This window comes from Mytilus californianus, unplaced genomic scaffold (assembly GCF_021869535.1).
Source record: "Mytilus californianus isolate M0D057914Y unplaced genomic scaffold, xbMytCali1.0.p SCAF_3, whole genome shotgun sequence".
Lineage (NCBI taxonomy): Eukaryota > Metazoa > Mollusca > Bivalvia > Mytilida > Mytilidae > Mytilus > Mytilus californianus.
The window spans coordinates 3,137,395-3,157,617 of record NW_026262679.1 but is presented as its reverse complement, the minus strand read 5'-3'; the positions used below and the strand labels follow the sequence as shown (position 1 = coordinate 3,157,617).

The 20,223-nt window shown below is 32.2% G+C and overlaps 1 protein-coding gene across 11 annotated transcripts in view; it reads right to left on the bottom strand.

The window, feature by feature from the left end:
* The window catches only part of LOC127733848 (uncharacterized), a 282,424-nt gene extending 270,661 nt beyond the window's left edge, over positions 1-11,763 (bottom strand). For 10 of the 11 annotated variants that reach the window (XR_007997181.1, XR_007997187.1, XR_007997178.1 and 7 more), the window contains exons 1-3: positions 11,684-11,763; positions 5,939-6,144; positions 5,288-5,520 (exon numbers count right to left, since the gene is read on the bottom strand). Coding sequence is in view for 2 of the 11 variants with exons in the window: in XM_052243261.1 (XP_052099221.1) it covers positions 5,288-5,520; positions 5,939-6,110 (405 nt within the window). In the remaining 9 variants the exon portion in view is untranslated. Of the gene's footprint in view, positions 1-5,287; positions 5,521-5,938; positions 6,145-6,916; positions 7,020-11,683 lie in introns of those variants that run through there. The other variant, XM_052243262.1, reaches the window with a different exon arrangement.
* Between the last annotated feature and the right edge of the window lie 8,460 nt (positions 11,764-20,223).

Here is a 20,223-nt window from a genome sequence, read left to right as displayed (position 1 = left end):
TTACTCCATGAAAATGAGATGTGCTAATGCTTATACAATTGCTTACCAATTAACATTGGCCTAACACTAATGGTTCCCCTTGAAATGACCTAATCACAAACTAATACATGTAAACTAAGCAAAAGTTTCAAAGTCAATAGATCATGACTGAGGGGGTAGGGCCAACTTATCTCCATGGAAATGAGATGTGCCAGTGCTAATACAACTGCATACCAAATATCATTGACCAATCACTAGTGGTTCATCTTAAACTAGACCTAATCACAAACTAATACATTGTTGACGCTGCCGCTGCTGATGCCGCAAACAGCATACCTATGTCTTGCTTTTTTTCTCTGTCAAGGTGAGACAAAAACTGGCATCCTAATGTATTTAAGTTAGCTGTAGAGCTTACATAACAAAGACCAATTGTAAATGTCCCTGTTATTGTGTTTCACACGATTGCATGTAGTGAAATCTACCTCCTTTTTACTAACTATTTTTACCAGAAATTTGTATAAGTTTTATATACATGTACACATATACATTTTATTTACATATAATGTAATTAATTGACATGTCTATTTTCAGGACCTCCAATTCATGCAGTTAGGCATGTTTGTTAGTGGTGTTCAAGAAGTATATCACTGGATTGAGCTCTCTGTCTAAGTGTATTATTAAAGTGCTTTGCATTAAGCTCAGTTCATTGTTATGCCAATGCATTCTTAGTGAACTGAGATTAATAAACAGACAACCATATCTACAACTAAGGTAAGATCATTAAAATTGTCAACACAAGGAATTATTGAAGCAGCAACTACAGAACATAAGTAGTTAAAGGGAGATTAAAGCATTTTATTTACATTTGAAACAAACATTTTGCATCCAGATAGCCAAATAAAAAAAGCACATTGAAATACACATAACATTGCTACCTGGAATATGATGCTAGGTGGTTTTGTAACACTTTTTAACCATTTGTACTGCCTACTGAAGAGTCCTGAGTGCTACTGTTCATTCATTCATACATATGGACGAAACTCATAAGGCTTAGTCAGTTCCTAAAATTATCTTTCATTGTTCAACTTTTATCATTCCTTTCGTTATTTCTTAATTTGTGTTAATGATAATTGCCAGATTACAGCACTGTTTATTTTTATACCCACAACAAAACTGCATCCTACAGGTTTCATTTATATTTTTATCCACATAACAAAAACCTTGAAACATGAATAATTCTGCAATACCTTATTCATACTTATTTTAGTCTACACTTCTTGTCATAATTTATTTCTAGAAATTAAGAATCATAAACAAATAAATTGGATATACATGTACCATGTTATCAAAATTATTTCATACGGGTAAATTTGAAAAAATTCAAGTTTTATCATGTTTATATAACTTCAACCAGGCTTTGGAGAATCTAAGAAAAAGACTTTTTCAAAGAAAGAATTAAAATACATGTGTAACACAACAGAAGTGTACTTTCTTGCTCATCTAGCCCCTTGTGCATGCCAGGTATTATCGTCACTTTGAACTATTAGACATCTTCTTAGAAACAATTTTCGAACATGTAAACGAAATCTTTCACTAATGATACTAGGATGATCCTTAACTACAGTGTTCCAAGTAAGAAATGCCCACCACAACGGACATAATTAGAACCATAAGAGAAGAAAATACATACAGGTTCTTATAAACCATCTTGCATATAAAAATCACAGATATTGCACATATGCAGCTTATGTGTTCCTCTACTAATTTTGAGTTTTTGCTTTTATCCAAAAGCAAAGTAGTGGAACATATTTTAACAGAATCATTTGGTAGTCCATATAACATGTACAAAAAGTGTCTCCTCCATTATAATCTTGAACATAACAAGAGTGCACATGCTGAAATGTCTCGCCTTCTTTACTAATCATTGATATTATGTTGATAGTCCTAAATATAAAGCTTTATTACAACTGCCACATAAACTTAACATTAATCAAGTAAACTAAACATTGACCAATGAACCATGAAAATGAGGTCAAGGTCAGATAAACCATGCAAGGCAGGCATGTACAGCTAACAAATCTTCCATACAACAAATATAGTTGACCTATTGCTTATAGTTTAAGAAAAACAGACCAAAACACAAAAACTTAACACTGAGCAATGAACCTTGAAAATGAGGTCAAGGTCAAATAAAACCTGTGTGACTGACATATAGATCATAAAATATTTCCATACACCAAATATAGTTGAACTATTGCATATATAGTATTAGAAAAAAAGACCAAAACTCAAAAACTTAACTTTGACCACTGAACCATGAAAATGAGGTCAAGGTCAGATGACACCTGCCAGCTAGACATGTACACCTTACAATCATTCCATACACCAAATATAGTAGACCTATTGCATACAGTATAAGAAAAACAGACCAAAACACAAAAACTTAACTATAACCACTGAACCATGAAAATGAGGTCAAGGTCAGATGACACCTGCCAGCTGGACATGTACACCTTACAGTCCTTCCATACACCGAATATACTAGACCTATTGCTTATAGTATCTGAGATATGGACTTGACCACCAAAACTTAACCTTGTTCACTGATCCATGAAATGAGGTCGAGGTCAAGTGAAAACTGTCTGACAGGCATGAGGACCTTGCAAGGTACGCACATACCAAATATAGTTATCCTATTACTTATAATAAGAGAGAATTTAACATTACAAAAAATCTTAACTTTTTTTTCAAGTAGTCACTGAACCATGAAAATGAGGTCAAGGACATTGGACATGTGACTGACGGAAACTTTGTAACATGAGGCATCCATATACAAAGTATGAAGCATCCAGATCTTCTACCTTCTAAAATATAAAGCTTTTAAGAAGTTAGCTAACCCCGCTGACGCCGGATCACTATCCCTATGTCGAGCTTTCTGCGACAAAAGTCGCAGGTTCGACAAAAACCAAATATTGAATAACCGACACTACAAATACTTAGTGTGTCTGATATTTAGGATGGCTGTCATTGTGGAACTCAGTTTAACATAGAACTCTATTGTAAACAAGAGTGCACACACTGAAATGTCTCGCCTTCTTTACTAACCATTGATATTATGTTGATAGTCCTAAATATAAAGCTTTACTACAACTATCACATAAACTTAACATGATCCAAGAAAATGAGGTCAAGGTCAGATAAACCAAACTGGAAATACATGTACAACTCACAATTATTCCATACACCAAATATGCTTTAAATAGTTGACCTATTGCACATCTAAGAAACAAACTTAATCAGGAAAACTTAACATTGATCAACGAACCATGAAAATGAGGCCAAGGTAAGATGAACCCTGCCAGACAGACATGTACACCTTACAATCATTACATGTTTTAAATATAGTTGACCTATTGCATAAATTATATAAGAAACCAACTTAACCAGGAAAATTTAATATTGACCAATGAACCATGAAAATGAGGTCATGGTCAGATGATAATTGCCAGACAGACATATACACCTTACAATCATTCCATACACCTAATATAGTTGACCTATTGCTTATAGTATTAGAAAAACAGACCAAAAAACAAAAACTTAACATTAACCAATGAATCGTAAAAATGAGGTCAAGGTCAAATAAAACATGCCAGACTGACATGTACATAGTAAAATATTTTCATACACCAAATATAGTTGACCTATTGCATACAGTTATAGAAAAACAGACCAAACACAAAAACTTAACTTTAACCACTGAACCATGAAAATGAGGTCAAGGTCAGATGACACCTGCCAGTTGGACATACCAAATATAGTTATCCTATTATTCATAATAAGAGAGAAATTAAGAATACTAAAAATCTTTACTTATTTTTTCAAGTAGTCACTGAAACATGAAAATGAGGTCAAGGACAATGAACATATGACAGACATAAACTTCATAACATAAGGCATCTATTATATACAAAGTATGAAGGATCCAGGTCCTCTACCTTCTAAAATATTAACTTTTAAGAAGTTTGTTAACGCTGCCAGATCACTATCCATATGTCGAGCTTTCTTAGAAGTCGCAGGCTCGATAAAAAACCATAGAAAACTATTTTGTCAGAAAACACTGTCAAACATTCAATCATACTATCCACACTGATCTGTGTCCACACTAGTTTTCATATTAAAAAGACATCATAGGTCATCATGAATGTTGTTTTGGGTACTGTAAATTCAGAAATTCTTCAAAAAACGCAATAATAAATGCACGCAATAATTTCTGAATTTACAGTAATCAAATCCATGTATAGATAATTAAAATTAAGCAGCATTAAAATAGTTCTTGTTATCTTATAACAAAGATTTGAATAAATTAAAAGGTCATCATGCATAATCTGCCCCATAGTGGAGCTGAAAAAAGGTTGGCAGCTATGTAGAAGGATACATATCTTTACAGGCTCACACATGTATGTATCATAGGTCAAACTTATTCGTTCAGTGTATATTTACTTGTTTTTGTGTATTGTCTTTTTGATAGAGTTAAGCCATTTCAATTGATATTTTATTGTGTGTCTTTTTATGTTGTAATGTTATACTACTGTTTCAGGTTAGGGTGAAGGTTGGCGCCTGTTAAAACGTTTAAACCCACTGCATTTTTATGCACCTGTCCTAAGTCAGGAGCTTGTTGTTCAGTGGTTGTCGTTTGTTGGTGTGGTTCATAAGTGTTTCTCGTTATTGTTTTTTATATAGATTAGAGCTTTGGTTTTCCTGTTTGAATTGTTTTACACTACTCTTTTTGGTGCCTTTTATAGCTTGCTGTTCGGTGTGAGCCAAGGCTCTGTGTAGAAGGCTGTACTTTGACCTATAATTGTTTACTTTCTACACATCATGACTTGGATGGATAGTTGTCTCATTGGCACTCATACCGCATCTTCTAATTTATACATACAGTAATACATGGATTAACATCTTTAAACCAAAAACTTTAACCTGAGAATTTACTTGTTTCACACTACATGTATTACATTTTTATGATCAGTGAACTATGAAATTAAGGTCAAAACCCTAATTTGGCATATAAAGGTAACATCAAAATGGACACATGTACTACTAAAGGTACAAGTTGATGTGACATAAATCAAATACTTTAATAGTATATAGGATAGACATATGAACGGAGAGAAGCACAGACAAGAAAGTATAATGTCCCCTTTCTTTTTCAGGCGGGGCATAGAAAATTGACATGGCTAGATATATAAATTACCTTTAAAGGATTTGAAGATTAAAGTGCAAATTTAGTCATGATAGCTAGTACCTGCATGATGAAAATTTTCTGTTTTTTTGCAACATCTTTGAATATCTCCAGCAGCTCATTCACTTTATATCGGTTGGGTTTCCAGTTTGATCCCCATTCAATTTCAAAAGCCACTTCAACTCCTTTTTTTTCATTACTTTCTTTTCCATAAATATCTTGTTCTTGTTCGATTCCATGTGAGCTAACAGCTAATACAAGATATTTGTATTTTACTTCCTCAAATTTCGTTCTCACTGAAAAAAAAATTAGTGTGAACTATATTCATCCCAATGCAATTAACTGGGTTTCTTTCTTCTTGTCAAACTTGACAGCAATTACATAAATTTTATGAAGAGCTTGTTGGTTTTAAAAAATATACCAAAATGCATGGAAAATAAATAAAGTTTTATATATAAATTAACACTAAAAAATCCTTTAATTCCATTTCTGTAAAATTACTAACTGTCCCGATATCAAATAAAAAAAAATATATATTAGTTTGATTGCATAGCATAATCTTTTGTTTGAAGAGTAGGGGGATTTCTTTATATAAACTGCTTACATAAGTATAAAACCTGATGGGCTCACTCACAGTCAAATCATGTTGTTTATGTATTAGGTTCATTGATTGTATCATAACAATAATCTCACATGGTTTGGTCTATAACTTACAATCTATTAACTGGTTTTTAAAGTCTTCAACTGTTTTAGGGGGGTTGTATGTCCTCATATTAATCTTTTCAACTTCACAACCCTCAACCTGGCTCCAGAAGGAATTAAACTTTCCATAGTTATCACCGGCACTATTTTCATTCAAAGGAAATATTTTGGCCAATATTACCATTCCTCTTGAATATATTGTTGTGGATTGTATAGTCCTGGAGAAAATAATAATACATTATTTTTGGGATTATCTCTACAAAATATTATTGTTCAATGGTATCAAATCAATGATAAATCTAGGATTTTTTTTACTACATCCATACCTTACTAGTCCTGATCAGTCCTGCTGACTTCAAAGATTGGACTAAAAATGTATTGAACTTGATTTGATATGATTGATGGATTGTTGTTTGCTTAATATCCAGTGGCAAATATTTCATACCTATTTCTTATAGGCTACTTTCCATTTTGTTGGACAATTAAGTTTCAATTCTTCAAGTTCTTTATATAATATCTAACTGAAAAAACAACTTTGATTAAAAAAAATACCAGACTGAATAGAAAAGGGAATTAAAGTTGAAGGACAATTATTTTATGTTTGACTCCAAAATATATCACTAAAATCAGGCATTGCAATGGGTACGAAAGTTGCATCTACATATGCCAATCTAGTAATAGGATACCTGTCGATTCAAATAAACTAGTGATTCCAATGTTCATTTGGACAGATTCTATAAATATTTAATTGAAAATTGGAAAATATATTTGGTTGTCAGACTGTTTTATTTTAAGGAGGAACCGCTAAGAAATGCTAAAGGAATTCAAAATTTGCTCAAGAAATAAACAAGTTCTTCCCAGACACCATCAGATTATGGAACAGTCTGCCATCAACAACTGTAGCCTGCAACTCAATCGACACCTTCAAGTGTGAGTTGCAGAAGACAAAGTTGTGTTAAGAACTGTTTGAGAGATTTTAATTGTACATACTGGTTTTTAACTGCACTGTAGATATTGGTTTGTCTGCACCACGCATCAGTTCGAAAATACACCAGATGGTGGACATTAGTAAAAAAATACCATTTTGAGATATTCTGAGCATAAAGAAAAAAACAAACATAGAACCCAGTATTTACTTTATAACTTATATACTGATTCAAAACAATATTTGTTATTTTCATCATATTAACCTAAACATATAAGAGTCAATGAACCATTAAACATTGCAAAATACATATGCACAAACATATCAAATCCAGAATTTAGGTGATTTGAGAAACACTGACAAAAAGAACAATCTAAGTGCTTGTGAGCACTGAAGGGTAAAGATTGCTTTCATTTTGCAATTTTGTGAATTTTTAAATAAAACATTGAATTTGCTAGGAAAATTAAAAATTTGAGTTGGAGTTATCTTCCTTTGTTCATGATTGTACATTTGTAGTTGAACCTATTTTTATAACAGATTCATACACCATGCATTACTTATGTAATTTTTAATAAAAAAAAATAAAGTATTGTAATTTAAATACACATCATATTGTAACTTAAATATCAAAGTATAACATATCATCAATAAATTGAATGACATTGACTGGATAGGATCTAAATAATGATCACTTCACTGCACTATTCTGTTTGAACTATCAAAGGTAGTGATAAACCTTTAGATATCAAGTCAGTGCCATAGGGTTTTGATTGCATTTCATGCAATCTTTACCCAAAAATGTGGAGGACACAATTGTGAATCCTGTTTGTATTTAACAGATGGAGCAGAGTTTGTATCCAATTTCAGACCTGACATAGACAGAAAAGCTGAAAATTTGGGATCAAAGCAAACGAAAAACTATTTAGCTATTAAAAGTAAACTATTGATTTATGTGCAGGACCAAATCTTCTGAAATTCTTTATTATTTCAATCCCTTTAGGAATTAGTGTTTTAATCAACAAAATATAATTATTCATATTGAATACAAACAACTATGTGCATTTTCATTTTTTTCCCTTCATATATATATATATACCATTCTTCAGATTCGTGCAATGATACTAATATAAGATAATTGTCTACGAATAATATAAACTAATATCAATTATGTCAATACAATATTATTATTTCATATCTTATCTGTAAATAAATATCTTTTGACAGTGTCATTGCAGATATCTTTAGACTAGTAAAAGTGATATTAATGTGTACATACATTTTTTTTTGCTTATCATAGAAACAATATGTCATATATCATGATCTGGTAAATAAGTAAACATTCTTTGCCCCACCCCTGAACTTGTTTGTCCCATTGAAGTCTACATCAAACAATCTTTAGAACTGAGGGTGTTAAACACCTGTCAGACAGGTTCATGATATTGTTTTTAATGATCCTTCCAAATACAGGGGTATAGACATGATAGATCTTTCTAGTTGCTTATGAAAATTTTCTTGAAAAGTTAAGATTATCTTCCAGATAAGTAAAATTTTCTTTAAAATAACTGTTTACTAAACAAGGTGCAAATAGGCTTCTGGAAAAATAGCTGAACATATCAACTTTAAAAACTCTAATTGACAAGACGTTTAAAAAATCTAAGCAACTATATACTTGTTTTGTATAACTAAGAAAAGACACATTAATAGAGATGGCCTTTGTCATAAGTTACTAAAATATAATATAAAAAGATTGTTTGTTAATATCATAAAAGAAATAAACAAAGATGTCTCAGTAAAATAGGGAGAGACTAACCCAAACATTTCCCACATGTGTAGGATTAAAACAGTGTTATATATTAAGCCCTACATTATTTTCATACAATGTAGTTTATCAATCAACTGGTTCAAATATTTCACGACAAAACGAAATGTGATTCAGCAGGGCTAGATGATCCTAGATGTCAGAGTGACAGCAAACCAGATTTTCCTGCAGAGGTCGAACCCTGATCAGTTGTGCAAGTATGGACACAACATTTAAGCTTAAAACAGCTCTGAATTTGGATTGTGATTGAATATTTGATACAGCATAGGTTTGTGACACAAAATGAATGTTGTCAAACTGAAAAATTTGAAATTGGACATTTACCTATTATGGTTCAATATCCAAAATCTAAGTACATTGTTAGAATCAGCATATCAAAGAACCTCAATAACTCAATTTTTGATGAAATACTTTTTAATTAAACCATTTTTGTTCAAAGAGAAATAACTCAAACTTATTTCCATGAACCAGTAAAATTAGATATGATTTAACCACTAAAAAATAGTTCTCTAAAATTAGATATGATGTTATATATATCTATTTCAGACTACACGAAATTCGTCGGACCATCGGACAAATCCGGAGAATAATGGATCGGTCTGGTAAAATTTGTTGAATTCCGGTCCGAATGTCCGGTGTTGTTTATCGTCCAGTTTTGTTTTTTTTATTATCGCATTTCCAGTAGAATACCACTTCCGTTGTATTTTCAAATTTATATATGAAAGGATAACATGATTGGATTATTAAAATTAACGGAAGGAGCCATTCCTGGTAAAGCTGCAAAAAAGAAAATAATAAACGATGAAAGGAAAGAAAAAAAGCAAATTATATGAGGCACAACTTTCATCAAAATATACACTCTTGTCACATGATTTTGTTTTTGTGCATTTTGGAGAGGAGTAGGGCACAACAAGTCATAAGTTTGTTATACTTTGTCGGATAATATACAATTAGATGTAAAAAAAATTGGTCTGGTAAAATTTCATTCGGTCTGGTTAAGCTAGGTTGTTTACCAGACAGAATGTCCTGTAAAAATAAAATTCATTCGTGTAGTCTGTCTATTTCTAAATTATAATCAAATATAATTAATAGTTCCCAATATTTTTTCTTTCATTTGTCACAATCTAATATAGATCTGCAACTTATCTATCAATGTTAACAACTGTCTCTACACAATGTAATGTAATGAAAAATATATCCTTTAATAAAAATAGATTATTATCTAATGAAAATGATATTTGCAAATCTGGACCCCCAAACAGGATCAAGTAAAAATTTAACATTAACACACAAAACAAAAATAAAATACCACATAACTGTGACATCTACCTTCAAAACACACACGACTTAAAAAAAAATAGTTATAAAGAAATTTTTGACAACTCCTGACTAATCAATTGAACAAATACAATCATTGATAGACTATCTATACATAAACTTATTAATTTCTGTTCAAAGGGAAATAACTCAATCACATAATGAAAGGGTCTAAAACTCAACAACGAGACAAGCTAAATTCATGAAAATTGAACTTGACCTTCATTAAGTCACAGGAAACAACATATCTAAATTTGAAATTCGTCCAAGCGTTTTTATGTTAATGAACGGACACTGTTTGGCAGCCGCCTGCCCGCCCGCCGTACATCCCAAAATCAATAACTGATTTTTACTTCGAAAATCCAGTTAAAAAGTGTTTTGTCTTCTTTATGCAGACGATTTAGTATTAATATCTGAATCTGCATCAGACCTGCAAAATGCTTTAGAAAAATTAAATATAATTTGTGATTTTAAATTAAATATATCTTTTAATCTTAGCAAAACAGGGAATATAATTTAAAACAAGAAGCTGTCAGATTGAAACCAAACCGGATTCACCTGCATGAAAATGATATTTGCAAATCTGGACAACCAAACAGGATCAAGTAAAAAAAAATAAATGAATTTTTGTAGGGTTCAGAAATTGAAATGCCAAAATCAATCTAAGTATCACTTTTTGCTACTGAAAGGTCTACAACTCAACAACAATAAAAGCTAAAATCGTGAAAATCGAACTTGACCTTCATTTAGTCAAAAGAAACAACATATCTAAATTTGAAAAGATTTCGTCAAATTGTTTTCAAGTTATTGCACGGACAACGCTCTAAGTATTACTTTTTGCTACTGAAAGGTCTACAACTCAATAAAGATAAAAGGTAAAATCGTGGAAATTGAAGTTCACCTTCAATTAGTCACAGGAAACAACATATCTAAATTTGAAAAGATTTCGTTAATGCACAGACAGTGTTTGGCAGCTGCCCAGCCGCCCGACCGACAGCCATACATCATTAAATTAATAACCGATATTTTCCTTCAGAAATCCGGTTAAAATGCAAATTCTTTTACACAGTAAAAAATAGTTTGTATCAAGCCCACCTTATCGCTATTTAGTCCAATCCGGAAAAAACAGTCATTTAGACAACTTCCTTTTTGGGTCAACAGGCAAAAAAACAAAGGTCATCAGTAACGAGCTGAGGGAGGGAAAAATTTAGAAAGCGATCAATAGGAAACTTTGATAGATTATGATCCACTTTTTCGAAACTCAAATAATAGTAAAAAAAATTATTTTGTTTGAAGTATTAACGATGTTTTACACAGGTCTCAAAATTATCATGCATGGTGCATTGTTAAACAGATAGCTTCAACTGGATAAAAGAGTTGTGTAATTTTAGAACTTATCCGGAATGGAATAAATAGCGATTAGGTGGTTGTTGTTTATATTTAATTTACTCAGCTGCTTTTAATTCAAGTGTGTAATATTTCTCTTTAAAATGTTGTTTTCTTATTCCCACAATGAATCACAATCACATAATTAGAACTGGAAATTTATAATTATCAGATATGTCTACTTTCGGTTTGATAATATCGAAACCATTCATTAATTATATTTCAGAACAGCTTTTCAACCGTTTTCATATTTTCAATTCCTTAAAATCATTTCTTTTAATTTCGGCTCGACGTATCTTATTTTTCTTACGCTAGTTTTGTTCCCTGGTTAATTGTCAGGAATAAGCAGTTTACACACACAACTTTCTTTTTTAATTTTTAGTCTGGTACTTCTGTGAAAGAAAGAAGAAAGAGAACCAGACTTGTTCTGCTATTTCTACTGCGAAGGTAAACGACTTGCTAAAATGAGGTACCAGTTTCTCATTTACTTAAATCTGGTCAATCGGCAAACCTCGGTTGAATCCGGTAGACAGTCTGTCATTCAGTAAAGAGTAAATCTTTATGTTATGGCTATTAAAGGACTAATAAAGATGTTATAAATTGAATATGATATCAGAAATAACAGAAAATCGTGATGCATTTTCTAGATCAAAGCCAACTCTAAAATATGACCGGCGATGATGGAGTTGTCTCTTTTGGCAAAATCTTGCTGAATATATTCTTAATACTATATTTTTAGATCTTATTAAATGAATGGCCTCCTTAATTAGCGCTATTTTGCCGGCTCCGACAAAATAGCGATTTATATAGAGTTTTGCTATTTTGCCGGTCTTAATTCAGATTTTCAGTGTATTAATTAAGAATAGAAAAAGTATAGAAACATATAGAATCATACAGTTTAATAAAAAAATCTCAAAAAAATATTTCTTCTTTAAAAAAGCATGCATATTAAAATTGATATTCTTTACTTTTATAAGATGTCTCTTAAAAAATATGTCATGTCAGATGCGAATTAAGGGGGCAGGATATGGAGCTACATTTGTGGTTAATTAAGACTTTTTACCTGTTCCAGTCCAAACTTTGTCTAGTTTGTCTGGGATCCGCATCTGTTCATGTCAGGGCCTTTTATAGCCGACTGAATTTACGGCAGTATGGTTTTTTCTCATTGTTGAAAGCCGTACGTTTGCCTATAATTGCTTTAATCTTCTTCATTTGAACTCTGGTGGATAGTGGTCTCATTTTATTTTTGTATATGTAACAGGCTTTTTCTTAACTTGGGCATTTGTTCATTTTCCGGCAATTTACAAAATGCCTAACATTGACAGATATTATATAAAACGACAAAAATACCTAGTCATTTTGTATATGACTTGAATTTGAAACAAATTTCAACAAATTGCTTGTTCAGTTTCAGTATACAAAACACAAAACTATAAAGACTGAGCAATACGAACCCCACCAAAACCCGAGGGTGATCCCAGGTACCCCGGAATGATAAGCAGATCCTGCTCCACATATAGCACCCGTCGTGTTGCTCATGTAAGTACACACCGCCAGTGATAAGTCTTAATTCGGAAGGTCACAGTCGTATATATAGACAAAAATCCAACATGTCCAAGACTAATTCCAGATATTGATATCGTATATATATCGACAATGTCGATACAATATCGAATCGATGTCGATGAACTTACACACTCATGGCATAACCAGATTTCAATTACAACACCAATGTCAAAATTACCAGTATTAATCATTTATATGCGGAAACTCGATGGGAAAAATTATCTGATAGACGATGCAATCATAGATTAATTCTTTTTCACAAAATTTTGAAATATAAGTATTTAAGAGACCTAATGCCTGATTCAGTGGGAAGTAGACATGACCATTATACAAGACAAAGAAATAATATTACACAACTCAACACACGAACCCATTTATATTCTGAATATTTTATTCCAGCAACAACAAGACTATGGAACACACTTAACTTAAACATAAGAAAATGTGAATCTTTACCATTAATCAAAAAACAAATTCGCACCCAAAACAGTAAGGTATATCGTCTTGGTCAAATTCTTCGTACTCGCTTAAGAATGGATTCAAGTTCATTGAATTCTCACCTATTCCTTCGCAATTTAGTAGACTCCCCGGCCAAACTGTCGTTAATGGTGGTGATTTAGAAACAAATTCTCACTTCCTGTTATCTTATCCCATATACACCGATTTAAGACATGGACTATTAGCTTCTGTTTCAGTTCTTCCTGTCCAAGTTGACACAAACATTTTGCTTTTTGGCTCAACATACTCTCAGATGAGCAAACTAGTCATTTATTTAGTTTGGTGCAGAAATACATTATCAAAAGCAAACGTTTTAACCCTTGATCATGTTGATGTTACTTCTTCATCATTCAATAAGAACCCAAGCATTTCACGCTGTATACATTACAAAAAAATCATGTTTATTTTTTTTCTCTCTTTTGTATTTTTCACCTTTTTCATATTCATATATTTATTGCAGAGCATGCCAGTATTTATATTTATGTATTGTTCAATAAGTGTATTATTTGTGTACTAGGGGACAGATTTGTAAAAGCAAATTTGCTTGTTTCTGAATCCTAAATATTTATTTCAATTGTATTATATCGTCATGTGATGATTTATCTGAATAAATATTGTTTAAAACTAATGTCAAAACCTGATGTCGATATCAATGTCGACTCTATATCGATGATGACTTTTAAGACAATCAAACACAAATAAGACATACTAATCTGATCAAGTTAATACCATATATCAAAATTTATATATATATGGTGAGAAGATGGCTGAATTGTAATCAATAATTTTTGTTTCTCCATTGTATTAATACAAGACTGTCAAGTTATCACATCTTCAAATTATTGTATTCTTAAAAAAAACATATTTCATTTGATTGTATAAAGTTGACATGGTAATTTAGGTGATAACTTGGTGAAATATATGGTTATAAACGAAGACCGTAAAACTCTGTACAGATACAGTGCAAACATGACTAACTATATGTAAAATTTAAATCCATGGGTTGTGAACTGATTCATATTTCAAACAATGAAAACATGGTTTATTAATTGGTTGAAATTATATTTGAATTTGGTTTGAATAGTTTCGAGAACTCTTAGATCGGTACTTTGATATTTTGTCTATTTGTTGTTGTTCATCGTGCCGATCTGATAAGTCAAGCCCGTACAAACTGAATTTTACATTTTATATTTGTGTATTAATGCTACACCACCGTCCGAAATTTAAGGACAGGGCCCGGGTTTGCGCTCGAAAACATGTCACAGTTTAACCTCGCTACATCCTCAATATGACTGACCCTACTCTGAAGCTCTTTGATTCAGTGGTTGTCGTCGGTGGCTGTCTGTCATATTTGATTTTCGTTAATCAGTTAAACATACAATGTACATCAGAGTGTTTGTTTTCCCATTTGAAATATTTGTCATTTTGTCATGCCGGTAGTAATCTTGCTCATTGTTGAAGCCTGTACGGTGACCTATAGTTGTTTAAATCCTCATCCTTTTTGTGTCTGGTGGTTTGTTGTCTCATTGGAAAGCCAATCTTATTAAAATATATATCTCTGATTTCGTTATCCTCATATTGAGCACGCGAGTTAAGATAGATCTGAATTTTAATCAGATTGGTTGGAAATCGTACAATATCTCTTCATTAAATGTTAAGATTAGGGTACATAAACTAACCTAAATGAAATGAATCGAAAATCAAATTATGAAGAAAAGTTTTTAATGTTGATATGGAACTGAAATCGACGATATCGACAGTTTAAACATAAACAAAGAGAAATTAGAACTTATGTATCAGACAACATTTGGAACATAAATTGTCGATATCGTCAATATCGCGACATCGTCGATTTAAAGGGAAATCACACTATTTAAACTGCTAATGATAATTCATTGAAATTTTGCATGTAGACAGATCATACTTTATACAAAATTTTTGGCGAAAAAAAAATTGGGGTCACCAATGTTGTTTTCGAGATATGACGTCATCAAAATTAAAGAATTACTTATTCCGAAATATGGAAATAGCGCTCTAAGTTGCTAAAAAATGCAAAATTAAAAAAAAAAGAAATTGTTCAGCTGTAAACGCAAAATACAAAGTCAAATACAAGTTATACTTTATAAACATTCAGTTGTCTCAATTTCCTTATTTTCAAGACATATGTATATTTCCCGCCATTTTTAATTGCTATTTTTTTCTAGATTTTTTCAATACAAAAAAATCAACTAATGTTTTTTCCTTCAAACTTCTGCCTGTATAGCAGCTTTAAGGAAGATTTTAAAAGAATAATAAAAAAAGAGGGGTCGCCGATATTTTAACAACGCTAGCCTAAGCATGAAGAACGTAAACTTGATAAGCCTATTATCGAATTTTGGCGGGAACTATAACTATTTCCTAATGTTACGTTACAGCGACTCTTTTCACAAAAAATCTTAAGATAAATTTTACTCTTAAGAGTAATCTTAAGATTTTTAGGTTTTACACAAAAAATCTTAAGTAAATCTTAAGAGTAAAAACTATCGTAACTTTACGTGTGCCATCGGCCTCTCTTAAGTGAAGATTTTACTCTTAAGATTTTTTTAAGAATCGTAAGTATCACGTATCTCTATAGAAACAAAATGGCTGGATTGATACTGTTTAATTTCATCAACACAAGAGCTATTCGTAGAGAACGCGTTTTTCGCTATAGATCTGATGATCTTGATTCATTGAATGATGATCAACTGATAGCCCGTTATCGCTTTCCAAGACGCTGCATAATGGAATTGACGGACACCGTCAGAGACTTGATTGAAAGGGCAACTGTCAGATCACATGTAATTCCACCCCATATTCAGGTGAGAAACTTACAGAAAAAATACAATTCCCCTTCTTCTATCTTTCTTTGTTTTCAAAATATGTGCTCTCTATCACGTCCGCTATTTTACGAAGTACAAATTAAGTGTAACTAATCCCGACTCGGTACCAATAAATATAGGTGCAGCAAAAATGTGAATGTCAATTTATTTATAAGTCCGTGTCAAATTTTTGTTGATTGTATTTTGTTTGTCACAAGTTTTGTTTTATATGCTTTACCACAATAAAGATTGATATTATTTATATATGTCATAGAAAATACACATGCAGTAATAACTACACACTATAGATTCTACCATACAGAAAATCAAAATATAACTAACCTCCATAGAAAACCACACAAATAAATGACTAAATAAACTTAAGATAAGAAATGGAACAAAACAAAGCAATAGAATACAAATAAAAAAGGTATAAGACAAAAAGAAACACAACTAAATTTAAAACACAATTCCTGAAATATTGTTATGACTTGAAAAAACATGGACGAACAGATGGAAACCCGTACACGCATTTCCTTTGGAGTTGCAATGTAATAAAGCGTACTTAATACTAACGGTTTACATTATCTTACATTTATGCAAATAGAAAACAAGATTTAGTCCTCTCACATGAAGGACAATTACGGGAAAAATAAAACTATTCACAAAAATCCGTAGAACCAAAAGTATATGTAGGACATAAAAGAAAAAAAAAAAAACACGTCGACACTTCCATGAAAAGAGCATTAGCTGCGATTAAGTCTAAAATAATAACATAATTCTTTCAAACATTGGTATTTTGCTATTAGCTGTCACTGTGATTCAGACAATCCTATAATTCGATAATCATATAGTCCAACAGTCGTATAAACCGATACTCATGTAGTCCGACATTCCTTTAATCCCACAATGCTAAAGTCCGACAGTCCTTTAATTACGCGATCATATAGTCCGACAGTCCTTTAATCATGCGATCATATAGTCCGACAGTCCTATAACCCGATAATCATATTATCTGACAGTCCTATAAACCGATAATAGTATAGTCCGACAGTCCTATAATCCGATAATCTTAAAGTCTGAACGTCCTTTAAACCCGCAATTATATAGTCCGACAGTCCTATATTCCGACAATCATAGTCTGACAGTTCTAAAAAGCGATAATAATATAGTCTGACAGTCAAATAATCCCTTTATCATATAGTCCGACAGTCCTATAATCCGATAATAATATAGTCCGACAGTCCTATAATCCGATAATCATATTATCTGACAGTCCTATAAACAGATAATAATATAGTCCGACAGTCCTATAATCCGATAATCTTAAAGTCTGAACGTCCTTTAAACCCGCAATTATATAGTCCGACAGTCCTATATTCCGACAATCATAGTCTGACAGTTCTATAAACCGATAATGATATAGTCTGACAGTCAAATAATCCCTTTATCATATAGTCCGACAGTCCTATAATCCGATTATCATATAGTCCGACAGTCCTATAATCCGATAATCAAAAAGTCCGAACGCCCTAAGTCCGAACGCCCTTTAATCACACAATGGTACAGTCTGATAGTCCTTTAATCACGCGATCATATAGTCCGACAGTCCTTTAATCACGCGATCATATAGTCCGACAGTCCTATAACCGATAATCATATTATCTGACAGTCCTATAAACCGATAATATATAGTCCGACAGTCTTATATTCCGATTATCATATAGTCCGACCGTCCTATAATCCGATAATCAAAAAGTCCGAACGCCCTTTTATCACATAATGGTACAGTCCGATAGTCCTTTAATCACGCGATCATATAGTCCGACAGTCCTATAATCCGATAATCATATTATCTGACAGTCCTATAAACCGATAATAATATAGTCCGACAGTCTTATAATCCGATTATCATATAATCCGACAGTCCTATAATCCGATAGTCAAAAAGTCCGGACGCCCTTTAATCACACAATGGTACAGTCCGATAGTCCTTTAATCTCCAAATCATATAGTCCGACGGTCCTATATCGATAATAATATATAGTTTGACAGTCATTTAATAGAAAAAACCATACAGTCTGACAGTACTATAATCCGACAATCATATAGTCCAACAGTCCTATAATCCGAAAATCATCTAGTCCGACAGTACTTTCATCCCACAATGGTATAGTCCGACAATCCTTTAATCACACAATCATATAGTCCGACAGTACTATAATCATACAGTCCGACAGTGAAAAGAGCTGCAGGTCGTTACAGAACGACGTTACTCATATAGCAGCATTTCGTGCATCGCTTGCATTGCAATGTTTTAAACCCTTAATACTTTAAAACAATATTATCATGTTTGAACATTTTTAAACTATTTTGATTATTCATTTATATTTTTATCATTCTATCTAATCGTCGGTTAAACATACAGTAACAATTTAGTATAAAGTAATTGTCAAAGATGAAGTCATCTCAAAGACTGCATTTGTTTTAGAAGTTGCGTTGGTTGTATCGGAATTACGAAAGTTGATCACATGCCGATTATTATTGAAATAATTCTCGGCTTGCGGATTAAAATCCCTTCTACTCGGAGGTCCGAGGGTATCCGGGCTGAAAAGTAACACTTGCCTATTTGACTGCGGTCAGAATAATTTCACTATTTTAAAATAAACTAACGTCCATTCGCACGGGGAATGTAAAACCTGAAATGCCGTGTTAGAAAATGCTACTCTCAGCGCGTTATAAAAACCCTTGTAGCAACTTTTTTCGAATGGTCTTTAAAATTGGTTACAGTTTCCGTACTTACACAACGCTCCATAACTTATTCGAACAGTGGCAACCACAAATTTTGTCTGTGTCCGATCTTCCCGAACTCATTTTTCATTCATCTTTTCATGCTCATTGTACATAATATGTTTCATGACCATTGCTGTGGGTATAAAACCTTTACCTGTTATACTTAGATGGTAATACCGTTCGATCAATCGATCAATGTTGGTATATTATGAGGAATGTAATGCATCTGATAAATATGTATACAGACTGGAAATATAAGACACATCGCCATGCATATTCAAAAATCTTTTCATTTGTAATAAACGGATCGGGTTTTTTCTTTCTTGTTCAGTTACATGTGTACCATTTTCTGTTGTACATGTTGAGGTATTTTAGTTTAGTTTAGTTTTTATCAGCTGACAAATGAGAGTGTGACTAACCATCTAGTTAAAGTTCGAGTTATACTTAGAGTTCGAATATTAGTTCGAATACAAGTTTGAGTTAAAGTTCAAGTTATACTTCGAGTTTGAGTAAAAATTCGGGTTATAGTTGAAATTTCGTGTTCCAATGAAATTTAGAGAAAGATTGCGGTTTCTATTTCTCCTCGTCCACCGGGTTTTTCTTTGAATGTATATATTCTTTCATCATATGTTTTATTTCGTATGATATATCTTTTTTTTTTGCCAATGATCATGATAGGTAAACTACTAGAAGTAGTTTGAAAATATTGATTGATTTTATGTGTTATATGCCACTTTCAGCACTCTCTTCTATAACATGGTGGCCACTTTCAATTGGTGAAGGAATCGTAGTATTCAGAGAAAATCAACTACCTTTGTATTTGAAAACTGGTTATCCTTGTTTGTTAAGATCTGAATCTAACGATTTCCCAATTTCAGTGTTGTTGATAGGCATGTGATCACAGTGGGTGATATAAACATGTACCTACATCACAACTATTTTTTATGTTTTTTATGGGGTTTTTTTAAACCATCGATTGATTGTTTTTTTGCTAAATTTTCAGTGGCAAATATCACATGAATATCAGCACGAACACATTTTTCTATGATTTGAATGCTCTTTCAAAAGACGGATTTTTAACGTGTTGATTACCTAAACTGTATTTGACCGTCAAAACCTTTCGAAATTTTGGGTCCTCAATGCTCCTCAACTT